The following is a 19,899-nucleotide window of genomic DNA, read 5'->3' as shown; positions in this document are numbered from 1 at the left end:
TGGCAAATGTTGCTACCAGAAAAAAAAATGTACAATTGCTATTGTTACATACAAGTTAAATAATTTTGGAATTTTCAGCTGCCATTTTAAAGTTCTTTTAGTGAATCGTCAATCCAGTATGTTGGCTTAACTTAAGCTTTGTCCAGGGCATTAAATCATTTAGCTGTGCCTGTCACATCTGAGGAATAAGGAAACTACCAAATGTTTGGCAGTAAATATGTGAGCTTACACCAATTCTAAAATTTGATTGATAACACAAATGAGAATACACACCAGTTACTGTGGAGCAGATGAATTAAAACTCCACTTTGCATGTGTCATTATTTTGATGGTTCTGAGTGAATCAGGTGTAATATGGCAAGAGAATGCCTCTTATTTATTTCTCTACCCTCTCTTATTCCTAAACCCTATCTTGTTTCTGTACCTTGTTTCTCTACCCTGTCTTATTTCTATACCCTATCTTATTTCTCTACCCTGTCTTATTTCTGTATCCTATCTCTATCCTATTTTCTACACTTTCTTATTTCTCTACCCTATCTTATTTCTCTACCCTATCTTATTTTCTACTCTATCTTATTTCTCTAGCTTGTCTTATTTCTCTTTCTTGTCTTATTTCTTTGCCCAGTTTTATTTCCCTACCATGCTTTATTTCTCATCCCTGTCTAATTTCTCTATGCTATACATGCTTGGGGAATGCACTTCTATGTAAGAATATTAAAACGATATGTACCTTCCAATTGGGAGAAGGATGCCTATCTACAACTGGAGAAATGTTAGTGGAGATTGTGCAAAGAACACAGTCAACGAGGTTTTATTCAAGGCTGTTTCTTATTCAGATAGCAAACTGCAAGTTGAGGCCAATCCTAGACCTGAGTTGTGTCAGCCAATTCATTTTGCCACCAAAATTCAACATGGAGACAGTGAGATCAATCCATCTTTCCATCAGACAGGACAAGTATGCCATCAGTCTCATTCTGACCAACATACATTTTCTTGTCCCTACATCACAGGAATTTCTCCATTTTGATTACCATGTCATGGTTGAGCAGTTCAAGGTCCTACCCTATCACCTCAATATCAGCCCTTTGGTTTTTACCAAGGTTATGGATTGCATTGTCACCATGTTGCAATCAACTTCATCTACAACAATGGCAACCTACCTGAATGAGATCCTCCAGGAACATATGGTAAATTCTATTCTGCTCCAAGGCAGAAATGTTCTTCTCTCACTTTTAGATCATCTTGACTTTCTAGTGAAATGGGAAATGTCGTACCTCCATCCATCCAAACTTTTTATCATCTGGGTATGGAGTCTATCATCAACCTGAATATGGTATGGCTTCCTTGTGTTCACATAATCAGGATCATCAAACTTGATGAGTCAGTTTCCAACATGACATAGGTTTCATCAAGAGAGTTCTTGCAACTCCTTTCATTATTCAGTGCAGCAGTGGACGTGATCCCACTCAGTCATTTCTTTATGAACCTCTTACAGATGTTGTTGTGAGCATTGTGGCACCCCTTTTCAAATCCCCTCAATCAAACATTTATGATAATGCCCAAGATATGATCATTCCTTCATCAGTGGTGCAACCCATTTTGGCTGACCATGGAGATGCCAGTGGAGAAGCCCCAAGCGGAAATAATGGTATGTATTGATGCCAGTATGTATAGCTGGGGTGCGCACTTGTTGCCCGACTTCACTACCATCATTAGCCAGGAGAGCAACCTCTACACGTCAATCTTTTAGACATGAAGGCTATCATCAACATATTTCATTTGGGATAGGATCAACTCAGAATTTTGTTTGACAACTCTGTAGTGGTGTCCTACCTCCTCAAACGGGGGCAACAAATCACCCAACCTGTGTGTTCTGATTTGGCAGTTTCTGCATTGGTGTGACAATCTCCATTTCAGGTTACAAATCAGACACATTAGACTCAACATCTTGGTCAACACTTTTTCTGGTAAAGGTCAAGTTCTTCACATGTAGTCTCCATCAATCAGCCATGCATGATCCTGTTCCTTACTCAAGTTTGTGCTCTGTGGCATCCAGTGATATATTTTTTTGTGACAAGGTGGAATCAAAAAGTTGCCCTCCTTTGTTTCTCCAGTTCTAGACCCAGAAGTTTGAGCCGTGGATGTTCTGTCAATCATCTGGGAGACATTGTGGGTAATTGCTGACCCTCCCAGTCTTGATACCAAAAATAATCCATAAGTTACGGGATCAGAAATCAAAATGATTCTGATAGCCTCTCTGAGATGGGACAGGTCCTGGGTTACCGATCTGCTTGATCTAACAATAATACTGCCAGGAAGATTCAAGCCACCCCAAATCTTCTCAAGCAACCATGGTCACATGTTCCATCTCTGCCCAGACTGTGTTCTTCTTCACACTTGGTTCTTGTCTGGACAGCATTGCGAGACAATTTAAACCGTTGATTGTGGAGAGAATCTCAAGAGAAAGAAAGCCCTCCACTCTGAAGGCTCATGAGGGAAATTGGCATGTTTTCAGGGACTGGTGCAATATCAATAACATCATCCCTCTGAGTGTCTCAATCCCTCAACTGGTAGACTTTTTTCCCTTGTTCTTCAAAGATAAATAGTTGGCCCCAATTATTATCAAAGGTTACCGCTTCATGATATCAGACAGATTGCAGCATTACGGTAGACATGATGTTGGGCATGATAAAGATTTATTGGATCTTTTAGCCAAATTTGATTTCATTCAATCAAAATCTTTCACTGTTTCCAGAATGCAATATATCCTGGGTTTTAACATGGCTCAATTCAAGCCTTTAGCCCACACTTCTCATGCAGGGTGAATGAGCTACATGTCCTTGCCATCAACCCAAACTGTCTTCAGTCCAGATCGGGTGATTCATTGGTCATCATGACACAACAAGGTTTCATTGCCAAAAACAGGTTACTGTCTGTCAGTAACCAAAGAGTCATTAGCTTGCTCTTTTCCTTAGATAGAATGTGAACAGTAGACATGCATGATCCTGTTCATGCACTCAAGCACTACTTGAAACTCACCAAGTCAAGCCATGGCATGTGAAAACAACTCTTTCTTCTGCTGAAAGCCAGGAAACAGGATATCACCCCTCAAACCCGTGCTTCATGGCTAAAATGGGATAAATCTTGGCTTACAAAGAGATCTCACAAGATCTGAGTTGCCTCATGAAGATTACTGCTCATCGGATTAGAGCAATCTCTGCAAGCCTTGCATTTAAACATAAGGTTTCAATCCAAGTTATAACAGAAGCTGTTGATTGGCATGCAGTCAACCTTCTCAAGCTTTTATCCCAGATATTTAGCTTCGCATAGGCAAAGCTTGAATCTGGTAGGTATGGTGGCAGCTGCCTAGATGACCACCAGACCGAATTCAAATAATCAACACAGCCTATCAGCTTTGCTAGCTTCACCAGTAAAATTTTGTCAGTGAGAAGATTTCAATAATCATCTTAACCGTATGTAGGGGTCACAGGTCAAGTGACCCTAGGCTGTGTTGCATATGTAATTAGGAGAATAGGTTATCATTTCCATGGGGAATCCAGCCATCATTCCCACGAAGGATACTCATGGTATAGGTTGCTCAGCATTTCCTCCTCTTATTACCTATTCTCGTAATATAATGTGATTGGGGAACGTATTTGAAGGAGAAAGCAAATTTTTAAGTATATTGTATTTCTCCAAGAATACTTAACCAATGACATTACTTAGAAACCCTCCCAACTGCCCCATCATGCGAGCATCCTCATTAGTATATCACTAAACTAAAAACTATCAACCTTGTGGTGGCAAGGAGAGGTAATGGGGCAAGAGTTATTGCCCTTTGTCTATATGAGAGAAAATGATTTTCGTCTTTTTGTAGGGCTGGATTCATGAGCTAGCAGGCTAATATTCCTAATGTAATGTGATTGAGTAAATATTCTCAGAGAAACTTAATTTACTTGAAGACTTGCTTTTTCTGCAATAGAATCTCTCCTTGTGCATTCATTGTGAAATCATGCATTCTTGACGCAACTGTTAATGAGGGAGAAACATGGAGATAAAGTTTCAATGTCTCTTTGATTAAACATTTACTTCATGGCTAGTCAAATGAAACTGATTAGTGATACCATGGTCTTTACAAGTTTGTAGAAATTATGCCTGTCATACATCATAGGTCCACCATTACTTAAAAAAGAAACCTTTTCAATGGCTTCTTCTCAAGAATACGCTAAATAGAATTTGACTTAATTTAACACAAAAAAAGCATCCATGCACGAATTTTTTTTTTTAAATTGCAAATGATGCCAATATGCCATCAAATATGGCTACATTAATAAAAAGAATTTTTTTAAAAAATTACTGGTCAGAAACTGCTATACAGAATTCACTAAATTTGGCAGCATCTTGGTTGAGATTTATACAGATGTTGCTGATTGGTCATCAGATTTGGCCACCATTACTAAATTAAAGAAAAAAGAACATCCCATTTAAATGACTTCTGTAACTGTTGGACAGGATTAAGCCAAAGTTGAAGTCTGCCATCAAATATGGTTACAAATAATAAAAATACCCCCATTTTTTAAAACAATTTATGAAAATATTTGACAAAAAAGCATCCTGACATATGGCTAAATGACATTTATCTGTCTTCAAACACAACCTCTGTTACAAAAGTAGAAAATCTCAAATTCACCCACACATGAAGGCCTTTTTCAAGTTTGTACAACTGATGCTAATCTGCAGTCAGGTTTGGCTGTATCACTAAAAATAGAAAACATGACCTAAAGTGACTTCTGCATAAAAACTGCTCAAGTGAATTTGACCATAGTTGACTAGAAGCATCTTGGTATGAAGGCCTTTCAGTTTTGCATGCTGATGTAGTATTTGAAGTGGTCATTGTAACTACAAACAGAAAACCCATTACATGGCTTCTAAAAAAGAACTGTTCAAGAGAAGTTGTTCAGATTTAAAAGAAAGCAACCAGGCTTAATGCCTTTTAAGTTTACACCAATGATGCTGATCTGCCATCCTATATGGCTACCTTTCTTAAAAACTTGAACACCTTTAAATGTCATACTAACCTAAGTTCTTAGCAAGCTGCCCTTGCATTTAACTTCTAGGTAGAAGTCATCTCAGTGAGTGAATTTATGGTCATTTGGGTTTCTATGGCAGGTATGAAAAAATACACCTGGAACTTTACAGACACTTTAATGACATACACCTTAATCAGCACATACCACTTATGTATCATGTGTTTATATTCTAACAGGGTCCATGGTTCATTACATGGACATAGTGGCACCCCCATCTCCAGAAGTGTTCATTGTGGATATGCATACAGTAATGCAGAAAGCAAACCATCAGAAAAGTGCTAAGGCAGAGAAAAAAGAACAGCTAGTCCAGGAGGAGAAAAAGAAAATGAAAAAAGAAGATGAAGATGAGGAAGACAGTGATATTGAAAGTGAAAGGAAAATTACAAAGTCTAGGTGACACATAGCCATTCTGCATAAAACTGGAAGAGGAGAAGAACTAATGCACACTTTGTCATCAGAAGAGATACAGATGTTCAAGTATGACTGGTGCTGCTTGTAAAGTCAAATAAATTGTAAAAATGATGACTTTTTTAATGATTTGTTGTGAAGAGTTATTGAGAGACCAGAATGCAAAATATAGGGTCATTCTTTCCACTGCCCTCTGTAAAACTGACACAGATACATTTTTTTAAATACATTTAAGAAAATGATGCATGGTGAAAAACCAATCTTTTTTTGCAAGATTTTTTGTGAATAAAAGATGAATACATAATAGTTTTGTAATTGTATTTCACCTGCAGGCTGGCAAACAGAACGTATTGGGTTGTGTGAACAATCTTGATTGTAACGCCTATGTATTGCTTTTCTGAAAGTAGTGGGTGTGTTAATGTTGTGGCCCTGTATTAGAACTTTAGCAGTATTTTCCTAGTTGTCCTACACAGTCTACAGCCCTGATTAATGTTATGACCCTGTTTCAGAGCTGTAGCATTTCAGATAGCATGGTTAATGTTATGACCCTGTTTCAGAGCTGTAGCATTTCAGATAGCATAGTTAATGTTATGACCCTGTTTCAGAGCTGTAGCATTTCAGATAGCATGGTTAATGTTATGACCCTGTTTCAGAACTTTAGCTGTTCGGATAGTATGGTAATGTTATGACCACATGTTAGAGCTTTTACAGTTCAGTTACATGGTTAATGTTATGAGCCCATGTTAGAGTTTTAGCAGTTCAGGTGCAATAAGGGTATACTGTAGCATGGTTAGCATACCACATTCTGTGGGATCCTTATTAAGTAGTTGAGTAGCATACAACATTAATTGTGGTCCTTATTATCAGTAGTTTAGTAGCATACCACATTCTGTGGGATCCTTATTAAGTAGTTTCGTAGCATACCACATTCTGTGCGATCCTTATTAAGTAGTTTAGTAGCGTACCACATTCTGTGGGATCCTTACTGAGTAGTTTAGTAGCATACCACATTCTGTGGGATCCTTACCTTATTAAGTAGTTCAGTAAGCATTCTATGCAAAACACAATAATTTTGTATCATCAACTCAAACGACTTAAAAGTTCAAGGGAGCTCTGTGTGTTTTGTGTTTCTAAGGAAAATTGGAAGTCTTATTCACAAAATAATCCACAATTCTGGCATCCAGTTTAGGTATGATGATTTGCACTGAATTCCTTCAGAATTCCCTTTTTTTGCTGGCTTTTGGGAAATAGAGCTGAGCTGTTGTACTACTTGAGGTATCTGAATTGGCAAGCACCAGTGTATGAGCATGTATATGTATGGTTATGTTCTCTCTACTGTTCTGTCAGTTTCAATACTGCATTATGGAGGAGGTTTCATCAATTCTACCCAATCGGAAGGGGCAAGATTGGTAATTTTGTACATGACTTCAGTAACAACGTCTGCGTGGTTAAATTATGACTAAATATTAATATACATTTACTATTCCATAAACATTCCTGAAACTTAGAGGATGCATCTCTGTGAGTATTAAACCCTTAATGCAACTACATGTACTTTAATTTGTCCATTGATTGTTGCACATTTTGTTTTTTTATTTATTTGTTTTGTGATTTAGAAGAGGCCTGATGTGCCCTCCCATATGTTGTAAGAGGCACTTAATGAAGGCAACCATTTTGCCCTGGGATGTAGAGTAGATCTTATGAGAATTCTCATGTCTCTTTTAAGAGATGATTAATGGAGGTAAACTTTTTGCCCTGGATGTAAAATAAGTTGGATGAGAGTCCTCATGTCTGTTGTAAGAGACAACTAATGGAGGCAACCTTTTTGCAGTGGGATGCGTTAGGTGATGATGTTCCAGCAGGGAAGGTCTTGAATGTTTTAAAAAAGTGCAGTTTCAATTTTTAGGATTTCGCACTTTTGTGCCTTTATCTTGGTTTTTTATGTCTGTTTTGGTGATGCCTAAACCTAGATGGCACGACATAACCAGGACTGTGCTGATACGTTATTAAACATACATACATACATACATACATACATACACACATACATACATTGTTTTGTGATACTTGATGACTGAAAACATCTCTCAGTACTACACCCATGTGACAAAGTAGGTAGCTGTTATCTAAATGTCAGGCTTGACAGACATCATTTAATTGTTATTAAGGTCATCTCACAGGTACTGTTAAAATTGAGAAACCTGATGGGATGCACTATACTTGTATGACCAATAGATCACAGTGACTTGTATTTTAGTCTTAAAAGTCTTTGGACATTTTTAAAATCAGGTCCATTGCTCAGTCATTTGGCATGGTAGAGTCAGAAAATTGGGTGATTAAATGCATTAGTTCTACACCTTTTCTAGCTCTGCAAGTCACTGTCTCCAGGATTATCCCCATACAATTTTTGAAGGCATGAGAGTTGATGCATGTGATGAAAGAAAACAAATGCAAAAACGATTCCATAACAAAAGAAATCAACAATTTCAAAAGAATTTATTTAACTGTATAGGTTAAACTAAAGTGAAGTAATAATTGTTATTTTTTCAGTGTTAATTTATTGAATTGTATAGGTTAAACTAAAATGAAGGAATAATTGTTATTTTTTCAGTGTTAGTTGATTAAATTGTATAAGTTAAACTAAAGCAAAGGAATAATTGTTATTTTTTCAGTGTTAATTTATTGAATTGTATAGGTGAAACAAAAGTGAAGGAATAATTGTTATTTTTTCAGTGTTAAATTATTTATTTGTATAGGTAAACTAAAGTGAAGGAATAATTGTTATTTTTTTAGTGTTAATTTATTGATTAGCTTCAGATCATCTGTTGTCATGGAAATTATACACAAATTGTTATTTTAGTCACAGTATTGTTTGCCTGTATCGAGTGTAAGTGATATTAAGAACTTCATGACACACTTTATTATTTATTTTAGATTAAAATGTGAATGAATTAAAATATACAAATATTGCAAACCTTTAATTAAGGATTAGCAATTTAGTAGATTCATTTGTTGAAGTTAATTTCTCTTGCAACTCATTACCTTTGCTACATGTATACTGCATCACTATCCTTACCTTTGCCACATGTATACCACATCACTATCCTTACCATTGCCACATGTATACTGCATCACTATCCTTACCTTTGCCACATGTATACCACATCACTATCCTTACCTTTGCTACATGTATACTGCATCACTATCCTTACCTTTGCCACATGTATACCACATCACTATCCTTACCTTTGCTACATGTATACTGCATCACTATTCTTACCTTTGCCACATGTATACCACATCACTATCCTTACCATTGCCACATGTATACTGCATCACTATCCTTACCTTTGCCACATGTATACTGCATCACTATCCTTACATTTGCCACATGTATAGTCCTGTTTAAGAAGGGTTCTTACCTTTCTTGCCCGAGTTATCGTTATTTGTTAAATCTACTTCCGGTGAGCAAAAAATCAGATGAAATGACGTCTAACAAAGGAATCGCTGACCCGTGCTCTTTTGACAAGCTATCAGTTGGTGAATTGAAGGTTTATTTAAGAGATAGAGGTGCACATGTGTCAGGGAATAAATCTGAATTGATCAAGCGTGCTCAAGGACTTGTCAATTTAGGCACGCGTATGCTACATGAAATACAAATAGACGACAATGAGAATGACAACAAACGTCATGCAGAAATATTTTGTACGCCCCTCGGAGAAAAGATTCTGGAGCCATGGCTTATGGGATAGTGATTTGACTCATTTGCCATTGTTCATAACAGAAGATTTGTACAATTATCTTGTACTGAACAAAATGCAAATGGAACCAACCCGGAAAAAGGAAACTCAGTCCTAAGAAATCTCAAAATATTGTGTTTAAGAAACTAAAATATGGTGACTTACCTGAAAACATTTATGAAACTCCAAAGTGCAAAATTGAAAATTTGGATAAGGTGGAACCAATAAATCTGAGCATATTTAATGAGAGGCTTAAGAAAGTTGCTCCGCATGCCACATGTATACCACATCACTATCCTTACCTTTGCCACATGTATACTGCATCACTATCCTTACCTTTGCTACATGTATACTGCATCACTATCCTTACCTTTGCTACATGTATACTGCATCACTATAAAGACTATCTAATTTTGGCAACAAAAAATTTGGACACATTTTATCTGTATTGTATTTCTGACATATATCCTAATTCTGTGTACTTTTCTGAAAAAGTATACAATTCTGAACTTATTAAACTGAGCTGTTGTAGTAAATTTTCATGAACTAGGAAAGAAAGATCTCTGTTGTCCAAAAGTCAAAGGTCATATTTTCTGAATAAACGAATAAATCTATGTTTCTGCTAGATATCTTAGACTTGAATTTATTAGTGTTAATAAAATTGCTTTGAAAAAAATCCCCCTGAAAGTGTTCCTACGGATTTAATGGTCAATGGGAAAATGTCAGTGTCAGTCTAGTCCGAATTTATTTTCTGCATAATATTACAGATTCATAATGTCCCCTAGAGACTTCTGAATGCATTGCATAAATATAACATTCAGAACATTCTGGTTTATATGCATTACGAAGAATGAAAGAAACAAGTAAGAGTTTAATGTTGTTTTTTCTGAGTTCATCGTGGTATAAACTGTCAGTTGCTGACTCACACGGCAAATAACGCCCGAAGGGTGTTATGTAAGCTGTGTGAGTCGGCAACTGACAGTTTATACCACGATGAACTCAGAAAAAACGTTAAATTCTTATAATTGAAATTTTAATTATTTGTTATGTTATTTTGTTTGCATCATTAAAAAACAGAAATCTTAATTGAGCGTAGTAATACATGGTTGTGGTTTTTCTGTTACGTAGATATTTATAGCACTTGGGATGTCCAGCTTGATCGCAGTAAGGTCATCATAATACCAGTCCTTCAACCAATGGAAGCCAAATGTTTTCAATTATTTTTTGTTTGTTTGTTAGAATGTTGTATTTCTTTAATGCTTACTTCATGTCTGCCTTAACTGGCGGTGTTTATCTTATGCTGTACACATGACTCTATTTATAGAAGTGGAAAAGTAGTTCTCCTTACAGTTCATACAGAAATGAACGCAATTCGTTTTGATCACGTGGTAACATTCTGACCAATGGAAATGTTACTTTCCTGTACCAGCTACTGGCATTGCAATTATGTCTACATGTATGAATTACTTATTTCTTCCAAGCCAAGGTGAAAACAACTCATTTTTAATGTTTCTGCTATATATAAAAATATTTAAAACACCCTCCACTTTGTCATTTCTCCTCCAAACGGTATGACTGATGAACAGATGAACATTTCCTAGGTGATATTAAAGGAGAAACATGTAGGAAATATTGTCAATTGTATATCAATAATATTTTATATATGTTTATTGACTGTACAATATATAATCCAAGTAAAATCATGCATGACTGATTTTATTTTCTAGACTTGACACATATAACTTCCATTTATTCAGTGAAAGAAAACAGATGCAAACCATACTTTACTTTTACACATTTCCTTATATGGTTTCAGATTTATGAAGGGTCTGAAAGAGTACTGAAGTAAACATATCTGTACACATTTTCCTGTTCTGATTATCATAGCATTTTTGTAAACAAATGAGTTCCTCTCACAGAATTCATCAAAGTTGTCTTTGATCTATTGGAGATTGTCTCACTGCCTATAACATTTCTCATTACTTGGGTTTTGCTATGTCAAGGAATCCAGCTGTCTCCAGATCTGTTTTCAGTCTCATCTTCTCATCAGGAGTTAACCCCCTTAGTGGCAGTCTCACAGAACCCATCTCCAGACCACTGAGAATTGTGAACATGGACTTGGCAACATTGATGCCTCCACCTTAAATGTTAGTGCACATTAACATTAAAACATTTCAAAAATAACGTAGACATTGCTAATATTTGGACAGTAAAGCCAAGCTTTTCAAATAAAAGCAACACTGTTGCTTTCAGTCAAAAAAGTACGTAAAGTAACTGTAACATGGTCATATAAAATGTGAATGTTCTGAATCCTCACAAATTCTATTAATCTAAAATATGACATTTTATATTATCTAATGAGTCTAACAAACAGTTTATACATGTACTTGTCTATAGTGCCAATGAGATGCAAAGGGCCACACTTGAAGAATTCTTAAATTTTAATTTACTCAACCTGGAACATGAAGCATACAGACTACTACATGAATATTTTGTGATTTCACTAAAGATGAGGACAATTATAAATGCATAAATTATTTCCAGAAAATATATAAAAATATGTTGTTATAGTGTATAGTTAGATACATCTGATGGTGTGAAAGAGCCTTGGATAGTGCAATAATTATGTATTTGCTTACACTTCAGTCTTGGGTACCACCCCTTGGGTAAAATACCTAGAGCAGCTTGGCATGTGCAAGAGTAATAGACAACCTGTACAAGGTTTCTTTTTCCTTTTGAAGCTTTGCAGATGGATTGCATTTTTAGTCAAGGAAGACACCTGTTGAATTTATGGTTAATTTGTTGCTTTGTTGGTTCTAGTAGCATCTTTTATGTTAGTGGCTGTAACATGCTGTGGAAATGGAAGCAAAGTGCCTTCCAAGGAAGCCGATCCAGGCTGGCATGGTCAGGTATCAAAGATATTATGGTTAAAAGATCAAATGTCAATTTAAGAGGAACCCCAAGAAGGCAAACAGTTTCCAGAAAATAACTTGTGTCCTATGACTCAAACCATTACCAAACTTTGTCGATGGCTTGCATTTAAGATGTGAAAAGCATTTAATGATTTAGGGTCAATAAATCAAATGTCAGTGTCACGAAGACTGAAAGATGATGATAATTTCTGTAAATGGCTTTAGTTATGTGTCTTTTACTCTGATAAAATATTGTGGCTGACACCTGCATTTAACGAACAGAAGATACTGATTGATTTTGATTTCAAATGGTCAAGTAACCAACCAATGAAAGAGGATTTTATATAAAAGAAGTACAGTCTAATACTACTTATCATATGGCAGGCATATAATGGATCATTTATGATAGTCTTTTGAAAATTTATGTAATTACAGTGAAACCTGTCTCAGCAGACACCTATTTATAACAGATGCCTGCTATGAAAAGACTTTTATGTGTCCCTTATAACATTAACATTTTTAACCTCTAAATTAATGATAATCACACATAAGTGATGTTTTTATGGTGCTTTCTATTATGAACAGATTTTATTTTATTAGAATACACACAAGCATAGATGCTGTTTTCTAACAAAAGGAGACATATAATACTCACCATGCTTGTCCTTGATTTCATTCAGCCTCTGTGCTTTACACTGAAAACAGATTATCTAGTTACTTATATTTTGTAATGAATCTTGTATCAAAGCACATTGATAAAACATGAAATAACAAAAGATCAAATCATCCCTAACATATTTAAGAACTGTATGAGTCATTTAATAGCACATGCTTGTGAGGTGAGAAAACCTTCACGTATTATATTATTTATATTTACTAAGTGAAAGTTTTTTTTGACATTTTTTATTAATGGAAGCTTAGCTTTCAAATTGTAAAATAAAAAATAAAAAGTATAGACATCTTTTCATTGCAAAAAAGGGTAGGCTCATAATAGGGGGTCACTGTAGTATTCAGCAAAAGCAAGGTAGAAATATTATACACAACACCTGAAGTGATCTTGCAGTTTCCAAGTCGCTGTTGTCAAATGCTTTCTTTATATCATAAAAGAGGTTCCCCAACACAGGTGCTGCTACAACCTCACTCATCCCCAGGACAAGGCACGACAAGTATTGCTAACAAATAATAATAAAAATAATAGTAACAATAATAAAATGAGTGACTCATAAGTGCCTCAAAACAAGGGGTTGGGTCTAAATACATACAAAGACTTTTACTGCATCTCCACCTTTAATTACATAGTGCTGTGGTATTTATGGAGAATAAGATGGGAGTGGAGTGGTGAAGTGGAAAGGTAATTAATGTGCATGGCACATAAAACTAGTTTGTCTAAGGTAAAATTTCATTACCAGTAATGGAATCTGATTATTTATATACTTTGGAAGGTTAAGGCTTCGAGAGATGTGTTTTAACATTTGAACAAAATGTATGTTTCTAGTTCTAACAGGGATGTTTGGTACTGGCCCCAATTTAAATCCTCTACTTACCAAGATTTCTTACACAGACTGTTTAAATAGTAGACAATGAAGGCATCACTAAAAATTATTAGCATTAGTTGAAGTTTGAAGGGAACCTTTGGCATGTGCCCCTATGGTTCTAGATCATTTACCCAACACACATTTTATTGTCATTTCATTATCTACATGCGAGTCCACATTTCTAAATTTCTATATAATTCTATTTGTTATTTACTATATGCACTAGCTTATAAGTTGAGTCAAACTGCAAACAACAAATATCCTGATCTTCCACAGCCTAATGTAACAGCAGATCAGGGTCTATGTTGTTTGTTCTACTGATTACTCCTAACAAACTGCACAGACCCAGATCTGCCAGCACAATGTGCAATGGTATATCTGGGACTGTGTAGTTTGCAGTTGGGCTCATCTTATATGCAAGTAAAGGCAGTATTCATGCATGTACATGTACTTTCATGAGATTTCAAAGTCAACATTTGTTTCCTGGTTGAATCTCTTTTCTTTTTAAATTTTTTATTGTAAATCATTGTAATCTTCATGATGGCCTTACCACATCTGTTCCAAACAAAACCTGGTATTTCCCTCCCTCCACCAAGGTACAACCATGAGCAGATGGCAGTTCTCTGGAGGAATGTTTCAAGCCACAAAGTGTTGGGATTCTGTCCTTGGCCAGCTTCAAAAACTTGGAACAATTAACTGTAATGATAAAAAAGTTAGAATGTATTGTAAAGCATAAAATGTATGCATAGACTTTATTGTAATGCATACAATGTATGCATAGAATGTATTGTAATGCATAAAATGTATGCATAGAATGTATTGTAATGAATAAAATGTATGCATAGAATATATTGTAATCATAAAATGTATGCATAGAATGTACTGTAATGTATAAAATGTATGCATAGAATGTACAGTAATGCATAAAATGTATGCATAGAATGTACAGTAATGCATAAAATGTATGCATAGAATGTATTATAATGCATAAAATGTATGCATAGAACATACTGTAATGCATAAAATGTATGAAAAGAATGTTATGTAATGGATAAAATGTATGCATAGAATGTATTGTAATGCATAAAATGTATGCATAGAATGTATCGTAATGCATAAAATGTATGTATAGAATGTATTGTAATGCATAAAATGTATGCACAGAATATATTGTAATGCATAAAATGTATGCATAGACTGTATTGTAATGCATAAAATGTATGCATAGAAACTATTGTAATGCATAAAATGTATGCATAGAATATATTGTAATGCATAAAATGTATGCATAGACTGTATTGTAATGCATAAAATGTATGTATAGAATGTATTGTGTGTGTGTGTGTGTGTGTTTCAGGTTTTTAACATAGCTTTAACAATTTTTCAGTCATATCACTACAATGTCTGCAGTGTGGCAGTTTATAGTGAGGTCTAGCACTGGGGCATCATGCTGCAGACATGTAGCATGATGTCCCACCCACTAAAAATATCCTGACACCAGACTGACCAGTCCTAACACTACCCTCTTAATGCTGAGCGCCAAGCGAGGCAGCTGTTAGTACTATTTTTGTAAGTCTTTGGTATGACTCAACCAGGCATCAAACCCACAACCTCCTGCATCTGAGGCGGGCGCTCTAACCACTAGGCCAACGGAGTGGTCTAGAATGTATTGTAATGCATAAAATGTATGCATAGAATGTATTGTAATGCATAAAATGTATGCATAAAAATGTATGCATAGAACGTGTTGTTGTTGTTGTTGTTGTTGTTGTTGTTTTGGGGTTTAACGCCATTTTTCAGCACACAATAGGCTATGTATGGCCGCCAGTATTAATGGTGGAGGAAGAACCCGGGAAAACCCTGGGAAGAACCACTGACCCACAAGAAGCTACTGGCAAGATTTCTCACATATCCACATTGGCCGAATCCTACTCTCGAACCGATGCAGACAGAGGTGCGATGGCAGTGATCCATAACGGAGAGCGCTTTAGACCACTCGGCCACTCGGGGCCCGAACGTATTGTAATGCATAAAATGTATGCATAGAATGTATTGTAATGCATGAAATGTATGCATAAAAATGTATGCATAGAACGTATTGTCATGCATAAAAGATAATATATGCATAGAATGTACTGTAATGCATAAATTGTATGCATAGAATGTACTGTAATGCATAGAATGTATTATAATGCATAAATTGTATGCATAGAATGTATTGTAATGCACAGAATGTATTGTAATGCATAGAATGTATTATAATGCATAAAATGTATGCATAGAATGTACTGTAATGCATAGAATGTATTATAATGCATAACATGTATGCACAGAATGTATTGTAATGCATAGAATGTACTGTAATGCATAGAATGTATTATAATGCATAAAATGTATGCATAGAATGTATTGTAATGCATAAAATGTATTGTAATGCATAGAATGTATTATAATGCATAAAATGTATGCATAGAATGTATTGTAATGCATAGAATGTATTGTAATGCATAGAATGTATTATAATGCATAAAATGTATGCATAGAATGTATTGTAATGCATAGAATGTATTGTAATGCATAGAATGTATTATAATGCATAAAATGTATGCATAGAATGTACTGTAATGCATAGAATGTATTATAATGCATAAATTGTATGCACAGAATGTATTGTAATGCACAGAATGTATTGTAATGCATAGAATGTATTATAATGCATAAAATGTATGCATAGAATGTAACGCATAGAATGTACTGTAATGCATAGAATGTATTATAATGCATAAAATGTGTGCATAGAATGTATTGTAATGCATAGAATGTATTATAATACATAAAATGTATGCATAGAATGTATTGTAATGCATAGAATGTATCGTAATGTATAAAATGTATGCATAGAATGTATTGTAATGCATAAAATGCATGCATAGAATGTACTGTAATGAATACTTCATGTAGCTAATGCAACTTTCGTTTCCTTAAAACTGCTTCTGGGTTTTGGGTAAAATAAATTGTGCATTAGCTTTAACTGTAATTTCCCTAAATATGTTCTGTATACATGGGGTGGGGGTAGCTATTTATGCTACAAGTTATTATCAAAATGATTGTGATTGTTGTGATGTTGGTTATTGGTTTTTATAAATTAGATAACCAGTTAATTCTCTTCATCATTCCCAGCAGATAAAATTTCAATGCAAACTTTCATAACTTGGCTGCACTAAAAAAATGCCAAATATTCCAGATTTTTTTTACATTACACAAAGCCCCAAGCAACTGTTTACACATTTATATGCCATTTGCTCCAACCTACTGATTGCAACCTACTCACTGTAGACTCCTGTGGCAAAATTGATGTCATAATAGTAGAATGGTGTGTTAGGAGCCATTGCTGCCAACTGGGCCATGTACTCCACCAGGCAGTCTGGAACAGAAGCAAATAATGCATCAGTGCTTTGAAGACTTTTGGCTGGTACATGTATTATAGGTTTCAAGTGGGTTTAGGAGAGGAGTTCACTGCCAAGTTTTACAAGAAACAAGTTGCTTATACAAAAATTATTAGAATTTTACAATGTATTCATAAATTTTCAGTTCTAATAAACACAGAGTACATAACTAACATTACCAAAATTTATTTATTTATAGCTCAAAGATATATATATATATATATATATATATATATATATATATATATATATATATATATATATATATATATATATATTCAATCTTTATAATCAGTGATATACATCTTAAAGAAAGGAATATCAAAGTACAGTCTGCATTTATTTTAAAAAAGGGTTCTATTGTGATGTTAATATTTGTTTTAGACCACCTTCATTCTCAGGCTTGTTATAGGAAGGTGTCAAGGCAGCGATAGCAAATGCCCCGATTTCCTCTGCATGTTTTGCCTGTAAAAGAAAAATGCTTGTATTACAGACCGCTCCGGTGGCCTAGTCTTTAAAGTGTTCGCCTCGGATGCAGAAGGTCTCGGGTCATAACAAAAATTTATAAAAATGGTACTAACAGCTGCCTCGCTAGCATTAAGAGGTTAGTGTTAGGACTGGTCGGCTTGGTGTCAGGATAACACTGGACAACAAATTTTTACAAAAGTCATGTTACTGAAATAAAATTAGTCAATTCTTATCAATTTTTATGTGCTGAACACGAATATGACAGTCAAATTGCAAAATTGGCTCTAGTTTTTTTGTAATCTGCAAGAAATTAATGTTTACATAACGAAATGCATTCCAATAGTAAAAGGTCAACTGTAATAGCCTACCTATAAAAAATCAAGTCATTGACTACATCTTAGATTTCTTCGCCTGTCTCTTGTACAGCTGTTCGGGAGCATCTCTGAGGAGTGTCCAGCAGTAGTCAGCCAGCATTGTAGTGGACCATTTTCCCTGGTATCTTTGTTCCATTGTTGCGATATCTTGATGAAAACGTTCGCCGTGTTCATCACTAACAAGACCACAGTTGCTAGGAAAGAAATCCAAATGGGAATGAAGGAAGTGAATCTTTAGAGACATATTGCAGCCAAGTTTCTTATACTTCATCAACATGTCTTCTACTAGTTCCTTATAGTTTTCTGCCCTAACATTTCCGAGGAAGTTTGTAGAAACTAGGCGAAAAGCATTCCATGCTTGTTTCGCGTCACCTTCCAGCAAGTTGTTGAACCGGTCATCTTTGAAAAGCTCTCGAATCTGAGGACCCACAAAAACTCCCTCTTTAATCTTTGCTTCGCTGAGTCGAGGGAATTTTTCATGCAGGTATCGGAATGCTGGCAAAGTCCGGTCAATGGCTTTCACGAAGTTCTTCATCAAACCTAGTTTGATGTGAAGGGGTGGTAGCAAGATTTTCTGAGCCTCAACCAGAGCTGGGTGTTGGATATTCTTCTCTCCAATGGCTACATTCTGCCTGTGAGTCCATTCCTTCCTCATGTAGTGCATTTCCCTTGCTCGGCTATCCCACTCGCATAAGAAACACATGTATTTTGTATATCCTTGCTGCAGTCCCATTAAAAGGGCAACTACCTTCAAATCACCACAGAGGTGCCAGCTGTACTTGTTATACTCAATGGAATTCAGTAGCTGCCTTAAGTTATCGTATGTCTCTTTCATGTGGACAGCATACGCTACTGGAATAGATGGAAGAATGTTTCCATTGTGCAAAAGCACAGCCTTGAGACTCAGTTTCGAAGAGTCCACAAATAGTCTCCATTCTTGTGGGTCATGAGTGATTTTTAAAGCATTCATGAGGCCCTCAATATCGGAACAGAATATCAGATTACTTTCCTTTCTGAAGAAAGGCTCCAATTGCTGGTGGCGCTTTCGATATGCAGTAATTGTGACATCTTCTTCTAGAAGATTCCATAGTTGGAGTCTTGATCCTAGCAATTCTGCCTTGTTCTTTGATAAGTCCAAATCACGAATCAGGTCATTTAGTTCTTCCTGTGTTATTCTGTGTGGGGTTGATGATGCACCACAGTGAAAATCTGGATCACTGCATGCTGATGGACCAGGAGAAGAACAGGTCGACTCACCTTTGTCTTCGTCAGATGAATCAAGAGAATATTCTGCTGGAGGTTCTGGAATAGGAAGTCCCTCACCATGTGGAACTGGTTTCAATGCAGACGGAATGTTTGGGTAGACTATTCTCGACTTCTTTCGCTTCGTTATTCCGCCGGAAAGAGGAGGAACCAAGCAGAAGTAACAGTCATTTAGGTGGTTGCTTGGCTCTCTCCACACCATTGGGACTGCAAACGGCATTGATGACCTTTTGCAATTCAACCACTGTGAAAGCTGTGTTGTATATGTAGCACAGCATATATGCGGAGCCCAAGGCTTGTCTTGGTCACCAACCTTGCATCCGAAGTAAAGATGATATGCCTTCTTCACTTGAGAATTGATACTTTTCTTCTGGTTGGCAAATGTCACTTCCCCACAAATATAGCAAAAATTGTCCGCGGTATTAACACACTTTCGAGGCATTACTGTTCTTTATTGTACGTAAATGGATAAAATAATAAGTTTTATGTAACAGTAGCTTGAACTGTCTCGCACAACGTCTAAAATATTTTAAATGCTGAACCTATCTGATTGGGCTTTTTATAGTACACTGCTTACGTCAGCTTCAGCAGCCGCCTGGCATTAGTATAATAGGCCTACACATGTATAGTACACTGCTGACGTCAACTTACTTCAGCAGCCGC

At 35.8% G+C, this 19,899-nt stretch overlaps 2 protein-coding genes across 3 annotated transcripts in view; one reads left to right on the top strand and one right to left on the bottom strand.

Annotated features, from left to right (window-relative positions):
• Positions 1-5,802, top strand: part of LOC149805814 (uncharacterized) — a 45,853-nt gene extending 40,051 nt beyond the window's left edge. For both annotated transcript variants that reach the window (XM_089950526.1, XM_089950524.1), the window contains exon 9: positions 5,267-5,802. In XM_089950526.1, coding sequence (XP_089806652.1) covers positions 5,267-5,487 — 221 coding nt within the window. In that variant the 3' untranslated portion in view covers positions 5,488-5,802. The remainder of the gene's footprint in view (positions 1-5,266) is intronic.
• A 5,086-nt stretch (positions 5,803-10,888) lies between these two features.
• Positions 10,889-19,899, bottom strand: part of LOC149805813 (N-acetylneuraminate lyase-like) — a 42,097-nt gene continuing 33,086 nt past the window's right edge. Inside the window, exons 6-11 of the mRNA XM_089950527.1 lie at positions 17,521-17,596; positions 17,017-17,109; positions 14,236-14,381; positions 13,197-13,322; positions 12,806-12,845; positions 10,889-11,378 (exon numbers count right to left, since the gene is read on the bottom strand). Of these exons, the coding sequence (XP_089806653.1) occupies positions 11,218-11,378; positions 12,806-12,845; positions 13,197-13,322; positions 14,236-14,381; positions 17,017-17,109; positions 17,521-17,596 (642 nt within the window). The 3' untranslated portion in view covers positions 10,889-11,217. The remainder of the gene's footprint in view (positions 11,379-12,805; positions 12,846-13,196; positions 13,323-14,235; positions 14,382-17,016; positions 17,110-17,520; positions 17,597-19,899) is intronic.

Source organism: Sinohyriopsis cumingii, chromosome 2 (assembly GCF_028554795.1).
Source record: "Sinohyriopsis cumingii isolate HCF-2022 chromosome 2, ASM2855479v2, whole genome shotgun sequence".
Lineage (NCBI taxonomy): Eukaryota > Metazoa > Mollusca > Bivalvia > Unionida > Unionidae > Sinohyriopsis > Sinohyriopsis cumingii.
The sequence above is the reverse complement of the archived record's forward strand: the minus strand, read 5'-3'. Positions and strand labels throughout refer to the sequence as shown.